The following is a 19948-nucleotide window of genomic DNA, read 5'->3' as shown; positions in this document are numbered from 1 at the left end:
ACTTGTATAGTGCCCTTTGCTACTGAGATTTGTTTACTATGGATTCCCTCGGTAGGGTGAGGCTCTGCCAGCCTGGCATGGGAGACTGTGAACTTGTAATATCACTGTCTCATGCTATGTAATTGAGAATTGCTTTGACCAATCCTGCCTCTGTTCCCCAGTGCTGGTTAGAGAGTCCTGCAACTCTTTTCAGTCTGGGCCTTGAGTGATCAGTGAGAAGGAAAAATAAGCCAGTTAACGAGTGGCCACCAATCTCTCTGACTTTTAGTGAGGACTTATAAATGAAGAGAGACCTGTGCGAGAACTGGGTTCCTAGACCAACCTTGAACCTGTTGGAGTCACAGTGCAGTAAGTGAAAGGCAGAATGGCGGTTGAGAGCTTTCCTCTTTCAACTGTAGTTGAGATTATCTTTGGAATCAGATAATCAATTTTAGATGCCCCATAAATGTCCTGATTGACCATTTCTTGGGGTCCACAGATCCGGGCGATCAAGAATCTGGAAAAAGACTGACCTTATCATGAAATCAATTAGCTATAGTTACAGTAGTTCAACCAAAATAGATCTGTGTTTAATGTTTTAACCCTGCCTAACGGGACTGTTATTTTTCTGGTTTTAGATGTCAATTTTGTAACATCTGATATAAATTCAGTAGTTTTTATATGCAAATCAGTTCTTTCAATATATTGCAAATCGATAACTGTTTTCAGAAGTTTATTAAAATCCCTCAGTACGATGAGCATAACATATAATTCTGACTTTAGGACAGACTCATAAGTGATTTGATCCACTTTACTTAAATTTTCTGATTTGTAACCTGCCTTTTCTGATTCATTTTTAATATTATAGAATGTAGGGGCTCTAGTTATTTGTATTTCCTGTACAATGGAAGGAAATATCCAACTAATCTCTTTATAGCTCGAATTCTCTGGCTTTTGGAATATTTGTTGTTAATCTCTCCCAAAAATTACTAATCATCCTTTGCCAGGGTTCATTCGTGTCCATAACTTGTGAGTTTCATCTTTATTAAATAAAAGGTCCTATAGTTTCTACTTAGTCTGTTCTGCTAATTGACAAAGTCTCAATTTTTCTGTTAGAATTATCTGAGATCTTTTCTATGTAAGGTTTCAATTGCTTTCCTTGGTTTATGTGGTAAAAATAATCATTCTAAGATATTATCTACCTCTGCATTAAAATTCCTGTAGGGAAATATTTGGAGGGTAATATGACCAGAACGTAGTTAAGATTCAGATCCACATGTTCCACATGTACCTTCTATAGTTTCTCTTCTGTCAAACTCTATTTTCTCTCAGCTTCAGCTGATAAATTCCTGGGACTATTTAAATCCTTGTGACCATCTAAGATTTTATTTACATTAACCAGTCCTTCAGATTTTAACCAAATAGTGGGCCGAAGATTTGAAATGTCTCCTAGCAGTGTTTGAAAATCATTTAAAGTCTGCAATCAGTCTAGTTTGTACTTTGGGAGTCTAATTTTTTTTGTAAACCTATGACAGCCTAAATAATTGGTAGATATTTCTTTTATCTTTCAGGAGCAATTTGTAATCCCCAACAAGACAACATTTTCTTTACTTCTTTAAACATTCTTTCTAAAGTATCTCTACATTTGAATCAGATAGTAAAATGTCATTCATATAATGGAAAACTCTAGAATCAGGACATTGCTAGCATATTATTTCGAATGACTGCCATATAAAATATTGGCACGGGATCACTATTTAATAGTCCCTGTGGGAAAATCTTCCATTGATACCATTTTCCAGATTTCTGTTAAACAACAAATATAGGAGTATTCCAAGGGCTGGTTGATTCTTCAATTTGCTGACCATTTATTTAGAACAGTGTTCTAAAGTCTTCAGTTTCTTTCTTGTTAATGGCTTTTGTGCAACCCATACAGGTTTGTCTGTCAACCATTTTAAAGTTAGGACTGTTGGTGTCTTTGAAAGATCAGCAGCTGTTGTGCCCTGTTCTTGTACAACCTGAATGTTCGGTGACTGTTTATAATATCTTGTAGTATTTTTTCCAGTAACATAGGTTAATTTATTGTTTGTTTCTCCGATTGGGCAAATGTTAGTCTGGTGAGTATTCTATTGCTGTAACAATTCATGTCCCCACAAATTCATTGCTATTTTAGCCTCATGTCTTTAATTTTCCTCTATGTTTTCCTGGCCCAATACATTTGACCTATCTTGTGTTCTGTTACACCTGAGATAAAGTTCCAGTTGTGTTTTGGGAAGATATGACTTGTTTTCTGATTTTACAAGCTGTCACATTCAAGAGCTTATCTTGAAAGTTCAGAAGACATTTTGAAAATTTGAATGTCATAGAGGCTTTTGTAGACTCTGAGGATCATTGAATTGGCTAATTGTATTTTCTTCATGGATGACCATGAGCGTATTGTGACTTGGGTCTGAATGTAGTCGATTGAATTCAATACCTTCTAGACAGATGATGTATTTGAACATGTGTCTCTCCTTGGTGGCGCTCTTTAGGTTTGCTGGTGGAACCTTAAATAGGATGAACCCTTCTGGATGAAATCACTCACTGGGGATTGGAGATGAGTGCCCTTAACCATAACCTATTTTATTTTGTGTGTGTGTCTACTGTGTTGTGGTTGAAACTGATCAAGCTAGTTTCCTTCTTGTTCTTTTATGACATCACCAGCATTATAGACTTTGTCCCTAAGTTATATAAGATACAGTAGAAACCATTGCTGTTGAGTGGCTTAACCATTTTGGTAGCATGCTGTATTTATTTTCTTAGTTATGTCTGTGTAGCTCTCGCTGTCCTGAAAGTAGCTCTGTAGACCTAGAAGGTCTCAGACTTAGAGATCTACCTGACTTTGTCTCCCAAATGCTGGGATTAAGGGTGGGCCAACATCCTGGGTTTTGTATTGTTTTTATATTTTTGGTGATGGGCCTGGAATGTAGGTTTTTGTACATGTTGAGTATGTCCTGTTGTACTGTGCTCCACCACCATCTTCAATCTTGATATTAGGCAGAGGATATCATTCATGACACTAATGCTGCCTGGGCTTTCTGAGTCATTGAATTTGCAGGTGTGTGACAGTCTCTCTACCTGTTGCATTTACTTTGAATTTTTTAAAATGAATGAGTCTTTTACTTGCATTCATGGATGTGCACCCCTTGGGTATCTTGTCCTCATAATTATCAAATGATGACTTCAGAACCTCTGAGCTTAGATAATGGATAGTTGTAATTCCCCACGTAAGCACTGGCTTTTAAACCCACCATATGGAAGACCATATGAACTCTTTATTGCTGAGCCATCTCACATCTTCTATGTTGATTATTTATTATCAACATTTACATTGGTCCGGTCTTCATCTGTTTAAACCTGCAGTTCCTTTCATTAATATCTTATTATTGTTAAACTTCAGACAGGTACTTTATGTTTCTGGAAGGTGAGTACAGAACTGGAGTGAATGCATAACTCTTTGTGGGAATTTCAGGACAAAACCACTGAGTTCTTTTTATCCTTTTGTTTGTTTGATTTTTGCAGAGGAGACAGGGTCTTAATATGTATTTCTGATTGTGCTGGAATTGATTGTATAAATGAGAATAGCTTTTTATTCAGAGGCAGACCTATCTGTCTCTGCTTTCTGAGTGCTGCAATTAAAAGCATGAGCCAGTACACTTTTTTTTGTAGTTGGAATTGTTCATACAATTTCTCTGATGCATACTCAGTACTATTCATCTGTTTTCTTGTCTCTCTATGTCTGTTAATACACATTTCTCTAGCAAGGTGATAATCTCATTCAAAGGGTTCAAAAATGACAAAGGTGATCCTCCTCTTCAGTTTTCTTCTAAACTGACTTGGTGATTGCAATAGAGTTTCTGTGTCATGGAATACGTGTGGATAGCATGAGAATTAAATAACTCTATTTTCAAAGAAGTATACATTTACTGTGTTTTCAGTATCATTTTCTTTGTCCACATCTATGGGATATTTTAGAATGTAGTGACCTATGATGATGTGCATGTTGACTTCACCCGGGAAGAGTGGGCTTTGCTGGATCCTTCCCAGAAGAGTCTCTACAATGATGTGATGCTGGAGACCTGTAGGAACCTCATTGCTATAGGTAAGACTGTGAGTTTTCCTTCATATTTTAAAATAAGGGGACAACTCGTTTTTTGTTATTGATGTTTTCTGTAATTATGATTGAGACTGTGGAAGGATGATACGAAAAAAAAAACAAGCGTGGTTTTCAAGTTCACTGAATATAATTTAAATTTTGCACAATTTCAAATAACATATATTTTCTTATACTATATTTTAGGCTACAAATGGGAAGATCATAATATTGAAGAACATTGTCAAAGTTCAACCAGACATGGAAGGTAATTTGCATGTGCAAGCTAATAGAAATATGCCTCAGAAGAAATTTTAAGATGTCTCGAAGAAAGCAGTAGTATATTAGCACAGCTTAAAGGGCACTGATGATTATTAAATTCTCAAAACCATGTACATCAATGTCAAGCAGGTAAATTGTGTTTGCCAGCTATTCATTTCAGAAGGAAGACAAGAAAACAATGCCTTAACAGATATCACCATTTCAATCATAGCCTCATGAGAGCTATGCTGTAGAACTGCAAATCCATTTAGTTTCATTCCACTCCACTACAAAATGTTTACATGATGTGGGAGTGTCATATATCAGTCTGTTGATTTCATTGGTTAAGCAATAAAGAAACTGCTTGGCCCTCATAGGTTAAAACATAGGTAGGAGGAGTAAACAGAACAGAATGAAGAGGAAGTGAGCTCAGACTCGACAGCTCTGCTCTCAGGAGCAGGGATACCATGCTCCCCTCTCCCAGACAGACACATGCGATGAAGCTCCGACCCAGGATGGACGTAGGCTAGAATCTTCCCGGTAAGCGCACCTAGCGGTGCGACACACCTGATTGGAAATGGGCTAGTCCAGGTGCGAGAATTAGCCGAGAAGAGGCTAGATAGAAATGGGCCAAGCGGTGTTTAAAAGAATAAGTTTGTGTGTTGTTATTTCGGGGCATAAGCTAACGAGGCGGCCGGGGTGCTGGGGATGCAGCCCCGCCGCTCTTATTACTACATTTACATGTTGAATAGGTGGTAAGTATATGTGAAAAACCGTCTAAGAAGCATATAGTCCATAGCAGACCTTATGTTACTCATATTCTTGTTGCGACTCTGTTAAGTTTAATGAGAGGAGGTGTAGTTAGATTCAAGAACCAAGGGGCAGTTGTTGTGGAGAAACCTTAGTTACTATACTGTATGTAGGAGAAAAAGAAAATCAAATGTGTTAATGCTACATGGACACCCTTTATTTGTTTTTCTCCATTTAATAGGTATATAATATGTCACTATGGAGACAAGTCATATGAACATGGAATAATGATTGTAATGACATATCCTTCTTCCTCTCAGAACAATTAGAAGATTTCTAGCTGTCCCCCATATTGAATATAGTTGTTGAATGTGATTCAAGCTTACAAGTAATTGCTTTTCCAGCTTCATTGGAAATACATTAATAAACTCACACTGCAGAAAAGCCCTATGAATACTAGAAATGTGGAAATAATTTTATTTGTCCTGGTTAACTTTACAAACATGGTATGAATCACACTATAGGAAAATTTATGAACCTAATGTGTGGTAAAGCTCTGACTTTTCCCAGTTCTCTTCAACTACATGAAAAATCTTTTACGAATAACTGATTCTTTAAACGTGAGTCCTGTAAGAAAGGCTCTTACATCACAGGTGTATTCAAAAATGAAAAACAATCCTTAATGAAGGGGATCAACATGAGTGTAAACAAAGTGATAAAAGCTTAAGATCTGATTGCCTTTTATAATTAAACCAAATTGTAAATTAATTTATACAGATATAGTCAACAGTGTAATGAATGTGGTAAAGCTTTTACATATGCCAATTTTCATTGCAGGCTCAAAAGAAGCCATACTGAAGATAAACCTGAAGCTTCTCAATGTGTTAAAGCCTTTGCATATCATAATCATCTTCAAAGGTATGAAAGAATCTGTAATGGAGAGAAACCCTTTGAATGTAATCAATGTGGTAAAGTCTTTACACATCAGAGTATTCTCAAAAATCATAACAGATCACATACTGGAAAGAAACCCTATGGATGTAATCAATGTGGGAAAGCCTTTGCGTTTCACAGTCATCTTCGAATGCATACAATAACACATACTGGAGAGAAGCCCTATGAATGCAACCAATGTGATAAAGCCTTTTCATGTCACAGTCACCTGAAAATACATGAAAGAACCCATACTGGAAAAAAACCCTATGAATGTGATCATTGTGGGAAAGCCTTTTCACAACATTATCATCTCCAAAGGCATAAAAGAACACATACTGGAGAGAAACCCTATGAATGTAATCAATGTGGGAAAGCCTTTGCATGTCAAAGCAGTCTTCTATTGCATCAAAGAACCCATACTGGAGAGAAGCCCTATGAATGTAATCATTGTGGGAAAGCCTTTGCAGTTAACTGTAGTCTCCAAAATCATAAAAGAACACATACTGGAGAGAAACCCTATGAGTGCAAACAGTGTGGTAAAGGCTTTGCGCAGAAAAGTCATCTTCTAAGGCATAGAAGAACACATACTGGAGAGAAACCCTATGAATGTAATCATTGTGAGAAAGCCTTTTCACAACAGTATCACCTCCAAAGACATAAAAGAATGCATACTGGAGAGAAACCTTATGAATGTAATCAATGTGGTAAAGCCTTTGCAAGTAACTGTAGTCTTATAGTACATAAAAGAACACATACTGCAGAGAAACCCTATGAATGTAAACAATGTGGTAAAGCCTTTACACAACAGAGTCAACTTAACTATCATAAAAGAACACATGCTAGAGAGAACCCAACAAATGTAATCAATATGAGAAAGTCTTTTCACAACAGAATCATTTCCAAATACATAGAAGAAAACAAATAGGAGGAAAAGCTCTATGAAGTAATCAATGTTGTAAAGCCTTTATATGTCTTTGTAGTCTTTGCATCATTGGAAAAAAATGATACTACAGAGAATTCCTATAAATGTAGTCAAGGTTTTGCATCTCATTATAGCTTTTATACAAGATTTAATCTTTCAGTGTGCCATCATTCTGTTAAAGCCTGTGCCTATCAAAATAATCTTTGACGACCTAAAAAAAAAAAAAAAGCCCATACAGAAGAGAATTTAGCTATAAAGGATTTGGTAAGATCTTTAGCCAACACATTTATGTTTCATAAGTGTATTTATTCTGAAGAAAAAAAATCTGACCATATCATTAATCTGTTCAAGAAGTATAATGCCTATCTTTATTTTGTTTGTACCTGCAAACTCATGGAAAAAGCCCTATGAATTTAAATGATATAATAACTCTTTTAGATTGCATACATCTCTTCAATGACATGAAATAACATTCAGGTGTAAAAGTTTATGGATATTTGTGCCTTTTCTGTTGTTGTGATAAAACATTATGTTTATGTCAACTTATGAAAGAGTTTAATTTGACTCTTGATTCCAGAGGGATACCATGGAAGTGATACAGCAACAGGTGTCAGACATGGCAGCTAAAGCAGGAGGCAAAGATCTCACATCCTCCACCTGTAGCATGAAGCAGAGTGTGGGAATAGGAAATAATTTTTAGATATAAATTATGAAAGCATATCCCTAATGACATATTTCCTCCAAGAGGGCAGCATGTTCTGAATCTTCTCAAATGATGTTGCCAACTGGAGATTGATTTTTCTGACTTCAAGCCTACATGCTTGCGTTCTGAACCAATGCATGATGAAGTCAAAGTATGTAAGATGCCCTCAACACCTGTGTGATAGGAATGAATACTTATCAGAGAAATTCCTTCATGAGTGAAAATTTGTTTAAAGATTTTATTTAATTTTAATTATGCGATGTTAGTATGTATTTGCGTATGTATGTGAATGTGCATTCTGGCTCCCAAGAAGGTTAGACCCTTGAATCTTGTAGCAGGAATTATAGGAAGATGTAAAAGACCTGACCTTGTTTCTGGGAATGAAATTTTCTTCCCTGTTCAGCCATGTCTCTAGCCATATACATTTTTAAAGCCTCTCTATATAAACTTGAAATCAGGAAATAGTGAAGAATTCATACAAGAGAAAGACCATATTCATGTAAATGATTGGATAGAGACTCTAGATATCATAGTTGCCATCAGTTTCAAAGAGAAAAAAAATCTTTTTCATTTTAACCTCGAAGAACGTAAATTACTACCATGTTCCCTCAAGACTGATGGTGGAAATAACTACATTGTGGTCTCTATTTTGCAACATTTGAAGTCGATATTAAAATATGCTATATATGGCAAATCCACTTGCTAAATTTTGTTTTGATGTCCTTATATTTATTCTGTGACTTTGCTCTTCCTCCATTGTGCTTCTCCTTAATGATAGTTATTTTTCTGCTGCAATGTATTAAATGGGATATCAATCACCAAATGTGTCACTTTGTGATTATAATTTGCAAATAAATCTGTCTGTGAAAGGGTCATGGACTGATGTTCCTGGTTTTGTTTTTCATATTTTTTTTTTTTTTGGTTTTTTCGAGACAGGGTTTCTTGTGATGTTTGTTATCCAGCCTAACTGGGATGTCAGTAGTTAGTAAGGGAAGTGTTTGAACTCATGGTCCTTAGTTTCAGCCTCCTGAGTACAATCCAGAGGTAGATGATGAATTCCCAGTACCTCATGTTTTCTCTTCATGTTTTAACAACGTTAATGCTAAAATGCTTGCTTAAAAGAAATATAAGAAATAGTAAATACCTCATCCGTGTATCCAAAACAGCATTTTCATATGTCCAGTAAGATTTTTAGGCTAGGACAGATATGTGGAAAGTAGAAGGCAACTTTGTAGGGTCTACACTTTTGCTTCCTCATATGGTGATCACATTTTCCTCTGAGGCTTTTCACGGATGCTCAAATAAGATTACCAGAAACTTTGTATCACTAAAGCACTGTCTTGTCAGATTGTAAATATATTTTCCTCCAAGGATAGAGGAAAATATGACAATTTGAACAAGAATCATATTTGCAAATGAAAATAATATATTGCTACCACTTGCTTCTGGATGGGTTAATTTATCCACTAAACACTTTTTGATTACACTTTCTCAGAAATACAAATGAAAGTCAGAGAATTGACTTAGTGAAGCTAATTGCTGCTAAGCCTGATGACCTGTGTTCAATCTGTTGGAGAACCATATTAGCCTCACAAAATTATTTCTTTTTTTTTTTTAAATTTTTTTTTATTGCGAAAAGAAGAAAAAAAACAAACAAAAAAACAAGTTTCCACCTCCTCCCAGCCTCCCATTTCCCTTCCCCTCCTCCCACCCTTCTCCCCCTCCTCCCACCCTTCTCCCCCTCCTCCCACCCTTCTCCCCCTCCCCCCACTCCTCTCCCCCCCCCTCCCTCTCCAGTCCACAGAGCAGTCCGGGTTCCCTGCCCTGTGGTAAGTCCTAGGTCCTCCCCCCTCCGTCCATATCTAGGAAGGTGAACATCCAAACTGGCTAGGCTCCCACAAAGCCAGCACATTAAGTAGGATCAAAACCCCATGCCATTGTCCTTGGTGTCTCATCAGCCCTCATTGTTCGCCATGTTCAGAGAGTCCAGTTTTATCCCATGCTTTTTCGGTCACAGTCCAGCTGGCCTTGGTGAGCTCCCCGTAGATCAGCTCCACTGTCTCAGTGGGTGGGTGCACGCCTCGTGGTCCCGTATTCTTTGCTCATGTTCTCCCTCCTTCTGCTCCTCCTTGGGACCTTGGGAGCTCAGTCCAGTGCTCCTGTGTGGGTCTCTGTCTCTATCTCTATCCATCACCAGATGAAGATTCTATGATGATATGCAAGATATTCGTCATTATTGCTCTAGGATAGGGTCATTTCAGGTTCCCAATCCTCAGCTGCCCAAGGAACTAACTGGGGACCTCAGCTTGGGCACTAGGGAGCCCCTCTAGGGTCAAGTCTCTTGCCCACCCTAAAGTGGCTCCCTTAACTAAGAATTGTGGTTCCGTGCTCCCCTATCCACCTTTCCTTTATCCCAATTCTCCTGTTTCCCAGGTCCCCCCTCCTTCCCTTCTACCTTTTCTCTCCCCATCTCCCTTTACCCCCATCCCACCCCATCCCCAAGATCCCATTTTCTCCCCGGAAATTTGGTCTACTTCCCTTAGCCAAGAGGACAACTATATGTTTTTCCTTGGGTTCACCTTCTTACTTAGCTTCTTTAGGTTCACCTCTTGTAGACTCCGTGGTCCTTATTTATGGCTAGAAACCAATTATGAGTGAGTACATCCCATATTCATCTTTTTGGGTCTGGGACACCTCACTCAGGATAGTGTTTTCTATTTCCATCCATTTGCATGCAAAATTAGAGAAGTCATTGTTTTTTACCGCAGCGTAGTACTCTAGCGTGTATATATTCCATACTTTCTTCATCCATTCTTCCATTGAAGGGCATCTAGGTTGTTTCCAGGTTCTGGCTATTACAAATAATACTGCTATGAACATAGTTGAACAAATGCTTTTGTCATTTGATAAAGCATCTCTTGGGTATATTCCCAAGAGTGGTATTGCTGGGTCCAGGGGTAAGTTGATCCCGAATTTCCTGAGAAACCGAAACACTGACTTCCACAGTGGTTGCACAAGATTGCATTCCCACCAGCAATGGATGAGGGTACCCCTTCCTCCACAGCCTCTCCAGCAAAGGTTATCCTTGGTGTTTTTGACTTTAGCCATTCTGACAGGTGTAAGATGATATCTCAAAGTTGTTTTGATTTGCATTTCCCTGATTGCTAAGGAAGTTGAACACGACCTTAAGTGTCTTTTGGCCATTTGAACTTCTTCTGTTGAGAATTCTCTGTTCAGTTCAGTGCCCCATTTTTTAATTGGGTTAATTAGCATTTTAAAGTCTAGTTTCTTGAGTTCTCTATATATTTTGGAGATCAGACCTTTGTGTGTTGTGGGGTTGGTGAAAATCTTCTCCCAGTCAGTAAGTTGCCTTTGTGTCTTAGTGACCATGTCCTTTGCTTTACAGAAGCTTCTCAGTTTAAGTAGGTCCCATTTATTCAATGTTGCCCTTAATGTCTGTGCTTCTGGGGTTATACATAGGAAGCGATCTCCTGTGCCCATCTGTTGTAGGGTATTTCCCACTTTCTCTTCTATCAGGTTCAGTGTGTTCGGGCTGATATTGAGGTCTTTACTCCATTTGGACTTGAGTTTTGTGCATGGTGATAGATATGGGTCTATTTTCATTCTTCTACAGGTTGACATCCAGTTGTGCCAGCACCATTTGTTGAAGATGCTTTCTTTCTTCCATTGTATACTTTTAGCTCCTTTATCGAAAATGAGGTGTTCATAGGTTTGTGGGATAAAATCCGGGTCTTCTATACGATTCCATTGGTCGACTTCTCTGTTTTTATGCCAGTACCACACTGTTTTCATTACTGTAGCTCTGTAATAGAGTTTGAAGTCAGGGATGGTAATGCCTCCAGAAGATCCTTTATTGTATAGGATTGTTTTGGCTATCCTGGGTTTACAAAATTATTTCTTATTTCTGCAGTTGGTCTGTTGCATCTGTATACTCCCATCCACCTCAAACAAAAATAACCGTTTAACCCAAATAAGTACCATTAAGACCACTTGCAGTCAGATGACTAACTGGGTTTCCTCTGTAGAGCTCACATAGAAAAAGTAGATAATAGACACCATGGTCCAGGTTAAAACACATGAACATAGTTAAAACACTTTTAAAGGAAAGAAATTAACAAAGCAAGAAAATAACCCAATTAGTGAGGTAGGGGAGTGAGGAGTGGAGAAGGGACATAGGGAGGAGAACATGAGGGATTGGGAAGGTCAAGTTGGGTGAAGGACAGAGAAGGAGAGCAAGGAAAGACATACCTTGAAAAGGGAAGCCATTGTGAGCTTAATGAGAAACCAGGTACTATGGAAATTCCCAGGAATCCACAAGGATGATCCCAGCTAAGAATCTAAGCAGTAGTGTATAGAGTACCTAAATGTAATCAAATTGATGATTACCTTAAGGGCCATCATAGAACCTTCATCCAGTAGCTGATTGAAACAGATGCAGAGATCCACAGCTAAGCACCGGTCAAACTCCTCGAGTCCAGGCATAGAGAGGGAGGGATTACAAGCAAAGGGGCCAACACAGTGATGCTAAAACCCACAGAAAGAGCTGACCCAAGCTAGTGGGAGCTTGCTGACTGCTCTGACAGCTGGGGTACCTGCATAAGACCAAACTAGGCCCTCTGGGTGACAGTTGTTTGGCTTGTTCTGAGGCCACTAGCAGTGGAACCAGTATTTATCCTTAATGTATGAACTGGCTCTTTGGATCCCATTCCCTATGGAGGGATATTTACTTAGCCTAGATACAGGGGAGAGGGCCTTGGTCCTGCCTCAAGTGTTATGACGAACTTTGTTGTCTCCCTGTGGGATGTCTCATCATGTCAGAGGAGTAGATGGGGTGGGGTGAGGAGAAAATGGGGGAAACAAGAGGATGAGAGAGAGCTGGGATTGGTGTGTAAAATAATATTGTTTTAAATTTAAAAAAATAACTTGTCAGGTTTAAGAAATCTGATACCACTTCTGGCTTTTTAGGGAACCAGAAATGCAAATGTTGAAAATATCAATATATTTGTGATTCCAGATTGTTATAAAGGTTTTCTTCATGTACATATTATTTTTAAATAATTAATTTATGTGTATAAGTCCTGCAACTGTGCATAACAAATGATTGTCAGGTACCAGGGGATACCAGAAGATGGTGTCACATGCTCCATTGCTGAAGTTCCAGGGAGTTGTCAGCTTTCTTTTGCATGCTTGTAATCATAGCCAGGCCCTGTAAATGAGCAGTTGTTGCTTTTAGTTGCTGATCAGATTGTTCAGACCCTATGATACGACATTATTAGCAATAAAATATGAGTGAGTGGCTGATCCTAAATATATTTTTACTTCAGCCAAGGTGACCCTGAGGAAATGTAAGATTGATAGAATGAGATGCTAACTTAGACCTGGTATTTAAAGATGTTTCTGAGGGCAAATATCCACAAGATGTGGGGAAGAATACAGAAAAATTGATCAGGGGAGAAACAGACAAGTTTTAAAAACCAACTGACTGACAGCTTAACCAAAGCCACAAGACCTTAAAGCCACAGAAACCTTAAAAGTTCAGCCTCTAAGATTTCCTCCTAGGGTTCAAAATAAAGATGCCACGATAAGCAAAAGGAACTAAAATTTGAGGGTCAATAAGTGTATTTATAATACGTTCTTTCTATCCCCATCTCTATATTGTTCTCTCTTCCAGGTACTCTATTCTAGTTCTTCTGTCCTAACTGTCTATAATTTCTTAGCTCTAGTTCTCTGTCTCAATCCTAATTTCAATTCCATTTCTCTGCTATGTTGTTTTTCTTCTTTTTTTATTTTTCTATCTCTGAATTTTTGGGATGATTTTGCTTCTGTTTTAACATCCGCTCCAGCTTCTTTCTGTTCACACTTCTTTCTGTTCGCATTTCTGTTAACTCTCTTTGTTCTTACCCAGCTAAAAAGACTCAAGAAACCTTTCCCGCATTGGGAAGTTTATGGCCGTTGGTCCATTAGTGTTTTTGTTAAATGTTTGCAAGCTTCAATTTTAGCAAAGTTGATGCTTATCAGGGGCACCAGTGAAGGTTTGTCTTCCTTTGGGCTATGGGTAGATAGTTAGCTATTTTTCCTGAGAGTAAGACACAAGCAGTAAATCTCCCAAACTAAAATCGTCAGTAACCTGAGGTGAAGGTGAAGTGAGGAGCTAGGAATCTTTTAATTCAAGCTTAGTTTTAGATCATCACTTTTCTTATCTATAAGTGAGGTAAAACCAAGGCATGCTTATTTTTTCTATCTATGTGAACAGCAGTGAATTAACAGCTTTGGGCATGTAGCAATTCTATGTCCTTGGAAGTCTGGAAATGTCTTAAATGGCCCTGAATGCTGACCACATACCTGTCAATAAAGATAATTGTAGGACGGGAGACTCTATGTTTACATAGGAGAGAGGAACAAGTACCTGGTAGTAAGAAGCAGGTTTCTTGACTGTGTGACTGTCTTTACACATAGCTCAAATAATGCTGAACTGTGGGAGATAAAGCCCAAATTTGTAACAGAAGGAGAGTCAGAAAAAAAGAAAAGCCACTTTGTTTACAAGGCAATTACACTAATAGGCCCTGCATTTTGGTTTACAACTTCACCAAAACCCTTGGCTCTGATGAGTCACTTTGTGAAATGAGATAGTGGTATAGGAGGTCCTTCTGTTTATGTATTACTTTCATTGATTAATCAATAAAGAAACTGCTTGGCTTGATAGGGCAGAACTTAGGTAGGCAGAGAAGACAGAACTGAATTCTGGGAGGAAGAAAGCAGAGAGAGAGAGTCCCCATGGAGATGCCGGGTGAGACATGCTGAATCTTTCCCAGTAAACCATGACCTCATGGTGATTACAGATTAATAGAAATGGGTTAAATCAAGATATGGAGTTAGCCAATAGAAGGCTAGAGATAATGGCCAAGCAGTGTTTTAAGTAATACAGTTTCTGTTTGATTATGTTGGGTGTATGCTAGCCTGGTGACCGGGACCAAAAGCAGGCCCTCTCTCTTTCAACAAGACTTATTTTTATTATCCTTATTAAAATTAAAAATTCTTACTAAAATGATTCTTCAGTTTGTAGTAAAACTGAATTTAGCTTTTTGTGGCACTTTTATTCAGAAAAGCTTTGTCTCATGGTATTACCTAAGACCATCAGACTTAACCACACAAAGAGACTGCCTTTGATCCTTCCACCAGACTTAACCCAAGGTTTCCCAGATTCTCTCAGTGAACTGGGTGGGGAGGGATACAATGGATAATGCTATGCCATGCATGCAAAGGAAAGATGAAACCTAAGTTTGAGTCCTCCCATTGTTTAGTCTCAGCCAGAACCCATGGCCATATGCTGCAGTTGACAACTAAGATTCAACAGGTCAACCCTCCAGATGATTAATTCCCTAATGGGCAGCACTACTGGACATCAACTGTCTTGTCATGGACTATGAATACTGTTTGCTTCTGTCTGCAATTTTCTCATCGACTGCTACATGTCTTCCTTAAACAGCCATGCAATTTTCTCCCACAACCTGAGTTGACAGTATGTTCTCTTCATGAATATCTTGGGCACATTTCTTTCTGTGGACTGGCAAAAAGATGATTTATTCTGATATTGTGTAATTTTGATGAATACAGTATGCCTTCATAGCTAGGCCTTTGTTCCACAAATACTGTGAGAAACCTAGAAAACTCTTAGGTCATTAGCTTAGACTGGCATAAGATATTAATGGTATTGCCAGCTACAAAGATAGCATTTATACCTTCAGCTGATTTGCAGCTCCAAAGTAAGGTCAAATTAGTCCAAATCCCCCTGCAAATGGATTGTAAGGTAAACTTTCTCAGAAAATGCTGTCCTGGTTTACAAGGACAGATAGCCAGCTGCAGTCCAGTTTCACAAAATCGAAGTTGCCAGGTGTCTGTTTTGTTGAACCAAGGTTATAGTCATAGAGCAACCTTGCTGCAAGCTTCTCTCTTGCTAGTGTCTTGCTGATAACATAAGACCAATGATTAACTCCCTGCACCAGTTTCTCAGCAGTTAACTCTCTGCATGAGCTACGTTTTATGATACAAGATGCCAGATTCAGCTAACTGTTCATTTTAGATCCTGAAATTTATGTGGTTGACAGAAAAAGCAATTAACCAAGGTTCAGAGAGAGAAACAGCCTTTTTTTTTTTTATTGAGAAAAGGAGTAAAAAAAAAAAAAACAAGTTTCCACCTCCTCCCAGCCTCTCCCATTTCCCTCCCTTTCCTCCCACCCTTCTCCCCATCTTCCCACCCTTCTCCCCCTCCCCCCACTCCTTTCCCCCTCCCTCTCCAGTCCAAAGAGCCATCAGGGTTTTCTGCCCTGTGGTAAGTCCTAGGTCCTCCCCCCTCCGTACATATCTAGGAAGATGAACCTCCAAACTGGCTAGGCTCCCACAAAGCTAGCACATTAAGCAGGATCAAAACCCCGTGCCATTGTCCTTTGCGTCTCATCAGCCCTCATTGTTCGCCATGTTCAGAGAGTCCAATTTTATCCCATGCTTTTTCAGTCACAGTCCAGCTGGCCTTGGTGAGCTCCCAATAGATCAGCTCCACTGTCTCAGTGGGTGGGTGCACCCCTCGTGGTCCCGACTTCTTTGCTCATGTTCTCCCTCCTTCTGCTCCTCATTGGGACCTTGGGAGCTCAGTCCAGTGCTCCAGTGTGGGTCTCTGTCTCTATCTCTATCCATCACCAGATGAAGTTTCTATGATGATATGCAAGATATTCGTCATTATTGCTCTAGGATAGGGTCATTTCAGATTCCCTATCTTCAGCTGCCCAAGGAACTAACTGGGGACCTCGGCTTGGGCACCTGGGAGCCCCTCTAGGGTCAGGTCTCTTGCCAACCCTAAAGTGGCTCCCTTAACTAAGAATTGTGGTTCCGTGCTCCCCTGTCCAACCTTCCTTTATCTCAATCCTCCTGTTTCCCCAAGCCCCCCACTCCTTCCCTTCTAACTTTTCTCTCCCCATCTCCCCTTACCCCCATCCTACCCCACCCCTAAGATCCCAATTTTCTCCCCGGCAATTTTGTCTACTTCCCTTAGCCAAGAGGATAACTATATGTTTTTCCTTGGGTTCACCTTCTTACTTAGCTTCTTTAGATTCACCTATTGTAGACTCTGTGACCCTAAGCAGCCTTTTTTTTTCTCCCCATCTAGTTACACCGCAGGAAAAGTTTCTCAGCTAGCCAGGACTACAGAGGATAATCTAATTTCATAATCCTGCAAAAGAGTTACAAGTTTCTTTCCTTGTGATCTGAGGTTTCATGCAGGATAGAATATATCTTAGGTTTTGGGATTCTTTTAATGTCGCTGTCTGTGAGAAAGTTCCAAGCTCTCAGCACTATACTCCTGCCTTCGCATTACAGCCTGCACACCATGGAGCCTCGCAGCCACTAATGGCCATGGTTATTCGCTCATACTCGTACCAACTGCACTCTACATTTTCCTGTCTGTGCAGTGCTACAAGTCCAAGAGAAACCAACACTATTAGGAATGTTAGTATAGAATATATATCACAGTTATAAATATAGAATATAATGCACAATTTCTCTAATTTCTAGACTCTCAAATAGTTTAACTTTGCCCCCTTTTATAATTTATCTCAGTAGATAATGGAATGGCTGGATCTCCCATTTACAGTTACAGTTGACACACTAATTGAAGAGCTGGCAGATTTATTTCACATATGGTATTAGGATGGCTCTACTTGCTCCTTATCATTTACTCAAGAAATGTAATGTGACCTTCAAATGTAACCAGTTTTTATTACTCAAAGCTTTCTATTGGGTGTATATAAGCTCTGTGCAATAAAGAAAGAGAAATTCAACTTGAGAGAATTAAAGCAAGTGACTCTCAGTACACGTGTGAGTCTAATTCCCTCAGATAGATAAAAATTATTTCTAAACCCCAATAGTCTGTGGCTTTCTTTTTGCTACCCTGAAGCAGCCCTGGGAGCTCTTCTCTGGGCTGTGTTAAATCTCTTTTGTCAAGGTAGGACAGGTTGTATTAAGGAAGCTGGTAGTTCAGGCAGAAGACTAGGTTTCCCTCTGCTGAAGGGAAGTATTTTCTTTCTTCAGTTTCTTTGTCTTTCTGTCTCTTTTTCTTTAGAGCTCATTTTACTTAGGTTGTTTTCCCATCTTGGCTTGCATTGTCCTCAGTTTCCATTTATGGAGATTTCTTCTTTTTTCTTTTTCTTTTTTCTTTTGGTTTTTCGAGACAGGGTTTCTCTGTAGCTTTGGGGCTTGTCCTGTAACTAGCTCTTGTGGACCAGACTGGCCTGGAACTCACAGAGATCCGCCTGCCTCTGCCTCCCGAGTGCTGGGATTAAAGGATGTGCCACCACCGCCCGGCTTATGGAGATTTCTTGCACTCAATTTTCAAGTCAAATACATGCCTCAACCCTCCCTCCCCCAATGACTTGACCCCAAAGGAACAGATTTCTCTTCCCCCAAGTATGTCTTACCTTTGGTCTGTAAAGATTGGCCCTGGTAATTTCCTTGTACCAGAGTCACTAGTGACTTTCAGCCCTGGAGTTCCTTTGCTGAACTGCAGACTTCCAGAGCCAGAGGGCAACTACGGAAGCTCTTTGGAACCAGTTATGCTGTGAGGCCACCTGAGTGGTTTGTTGGTTGACCTATATTCTTAGAATAACCTGTGAATTGCTAATTCAAATGAATTGCTAAGTCAACTAAGTCTCTGAACAGGGACAACTTTTCTCTTAATCAGGAGCGTGTGCTCTTGAAAAGGGAATTTACTTTGACAGGAACTGCAGTTCGTTTTATCCTGAGGAAAGCTGTTATTGTGTCCTTTTCCCAATACTTGGAATCAAGCCTCACAATCTTTATTATTATGTGAGTATGAAAGGAATTGGTGCACAAGAAATGAAGGGAAAGGGAGGCACTGCTGCAGGCCATCAAATTCCTGGAATCAGACTTGGATCTTGGAATAAATATTTTACTTGGTGAAGGAAGTATTGAGATTTAAATTCCATACCTTAAACTCAACTTTGATACTATTTGATAGGAAAGATTCATATTTGATATTTCTTATGTCACCATGTCTGCATTTGATGACACCAAAGGGGAAATAGGGTTGGCAGAGGCATAAAAGACTTCTCTGATCACCTCCATATCCAGACAACACTCCAGAGGGCGGTGCCTCTCTCTAGGCAGAAAGCAGCTGGAGAGTTCATAACATAAAAGCTTAGGTTTTACTTTAAATCAGGTTTAGGAGAGTTGTGAAATCTTTGTATACTTAATTTCTCTATGTATAGAATCATAGGCAGTTGTATAACATTGGTTAAGATCACATTTTTCCTAGCTGAGTTTCTTTAGGTTGTTTGTTTAAATCTCACTAGACTGTTGAGATTTTTTATTGACTTTTTCTTTCCATGAGTTTAATTGTGCACAAATTTATCACTCTTTCTTGATTGTTGTAGATTCGCATAGAGGTCAATATATGTATTATTTCGTCACAGTCCTATTGAGCATTCTGAATTTTTCTGTTTTCCATGTAGCTTTACAATCATGCTTTCTTTTATAAATTGGTGGGAGTTTTCTTTGAGTATGTTCAATTTGTGCTGCAAATTGTACGTGCCTAACATCATAATATTGATTCATCTTCCTGACTAGGATCATTGACTATCTCACCATTTATTTAGTTATTTTACTTTTCATAATATATGGAAGATCTAGTGGATAAAAGTTAATTTGTGCCTGCACGGGTGGATCAGCAGATACTCTTCTTGGGGATGACCTATTGTTGGATCCTAACACCCAAGTCAGGAGGCTCCTAACTACCTGCAACTCCCGATCCACTTGACTTGACACACTGCTGTCTGAGATGTCATCTACATTCACATGGAAGATATTCTCTTTTTTATACACAAACACCCATGTAGTGATATTTTATTGGTTCTCTAGCAAATAAAGCTAGTCTGAAGCTCAGAGTGCAGAGCTAGCCACTAGTTAATCATAGAGGACAGGCAGTGGTGGCACACAACTTTAATCCCAGCACTTGGGAGGTGAAAACAGAACATTATATGGCTAGCTGGAGAGAGGAAGTTATAAGGTGGGGCAGAGGCAGGAGCTTGGCCCTTTTCAGCTGAGGAGTTGGTGAGGAAAGAGGTGGCTGTGGCTTGCTCCTTTGTTTCTCTGATCTTTAACATTTACCCTGATATCTGGCTCTGGATTTTTATTATTAAGACCAATTAGAATTGGTGCTACACATACATAAAGTGGG

General features: G+C 39.1%; 1 protein-coding gene across 1 annotated transcript in view; it reads left to right on the top strand.

Annotated features, from left to right (window-relative positions):
• The window catches only part of LOC121449205 (zinc finger protein 431-like), a 56232-nt gene extending 47685 nt beyond the window's left edge, over nt 1-8547 (top strand). Inside the window, exon 5 of the mRNA XM_041653489.1 lies at nt 6013-8547. Within this exon, the coding sequence (XP_041509423.1) occupies nt 6013-6983 (971 nt within the window). The 3' untranslated portion in view covers nt 6984-8547. The remainder of the gene's footprint in view (nt 1-6012) is intronic.
• The last annotated feature ends 11401 nt before the right edge of the window (nt 8548-19948 follow it).

The sequence above is a fragment of the Microtus oregoni genome, unplaced genomic scaffold (assembly GCF_018167655.1).
Source record: "Microtus oregoni isolate MIOR12 unplaced genomic scaffold, Mior012 000006F_ref0000085, whole genome shotgun sequence".
Lineage (NCBI taxonomy): Eukaryota > Metazoa > Chordata > Mammalia > Rodentia > Cricetidae > Microtus > Microtus oregoni.
Note: the sequence above shows the minus strand (reverse complement) of the source record. Positions and strands in the feature narration are given on the sequence as shown.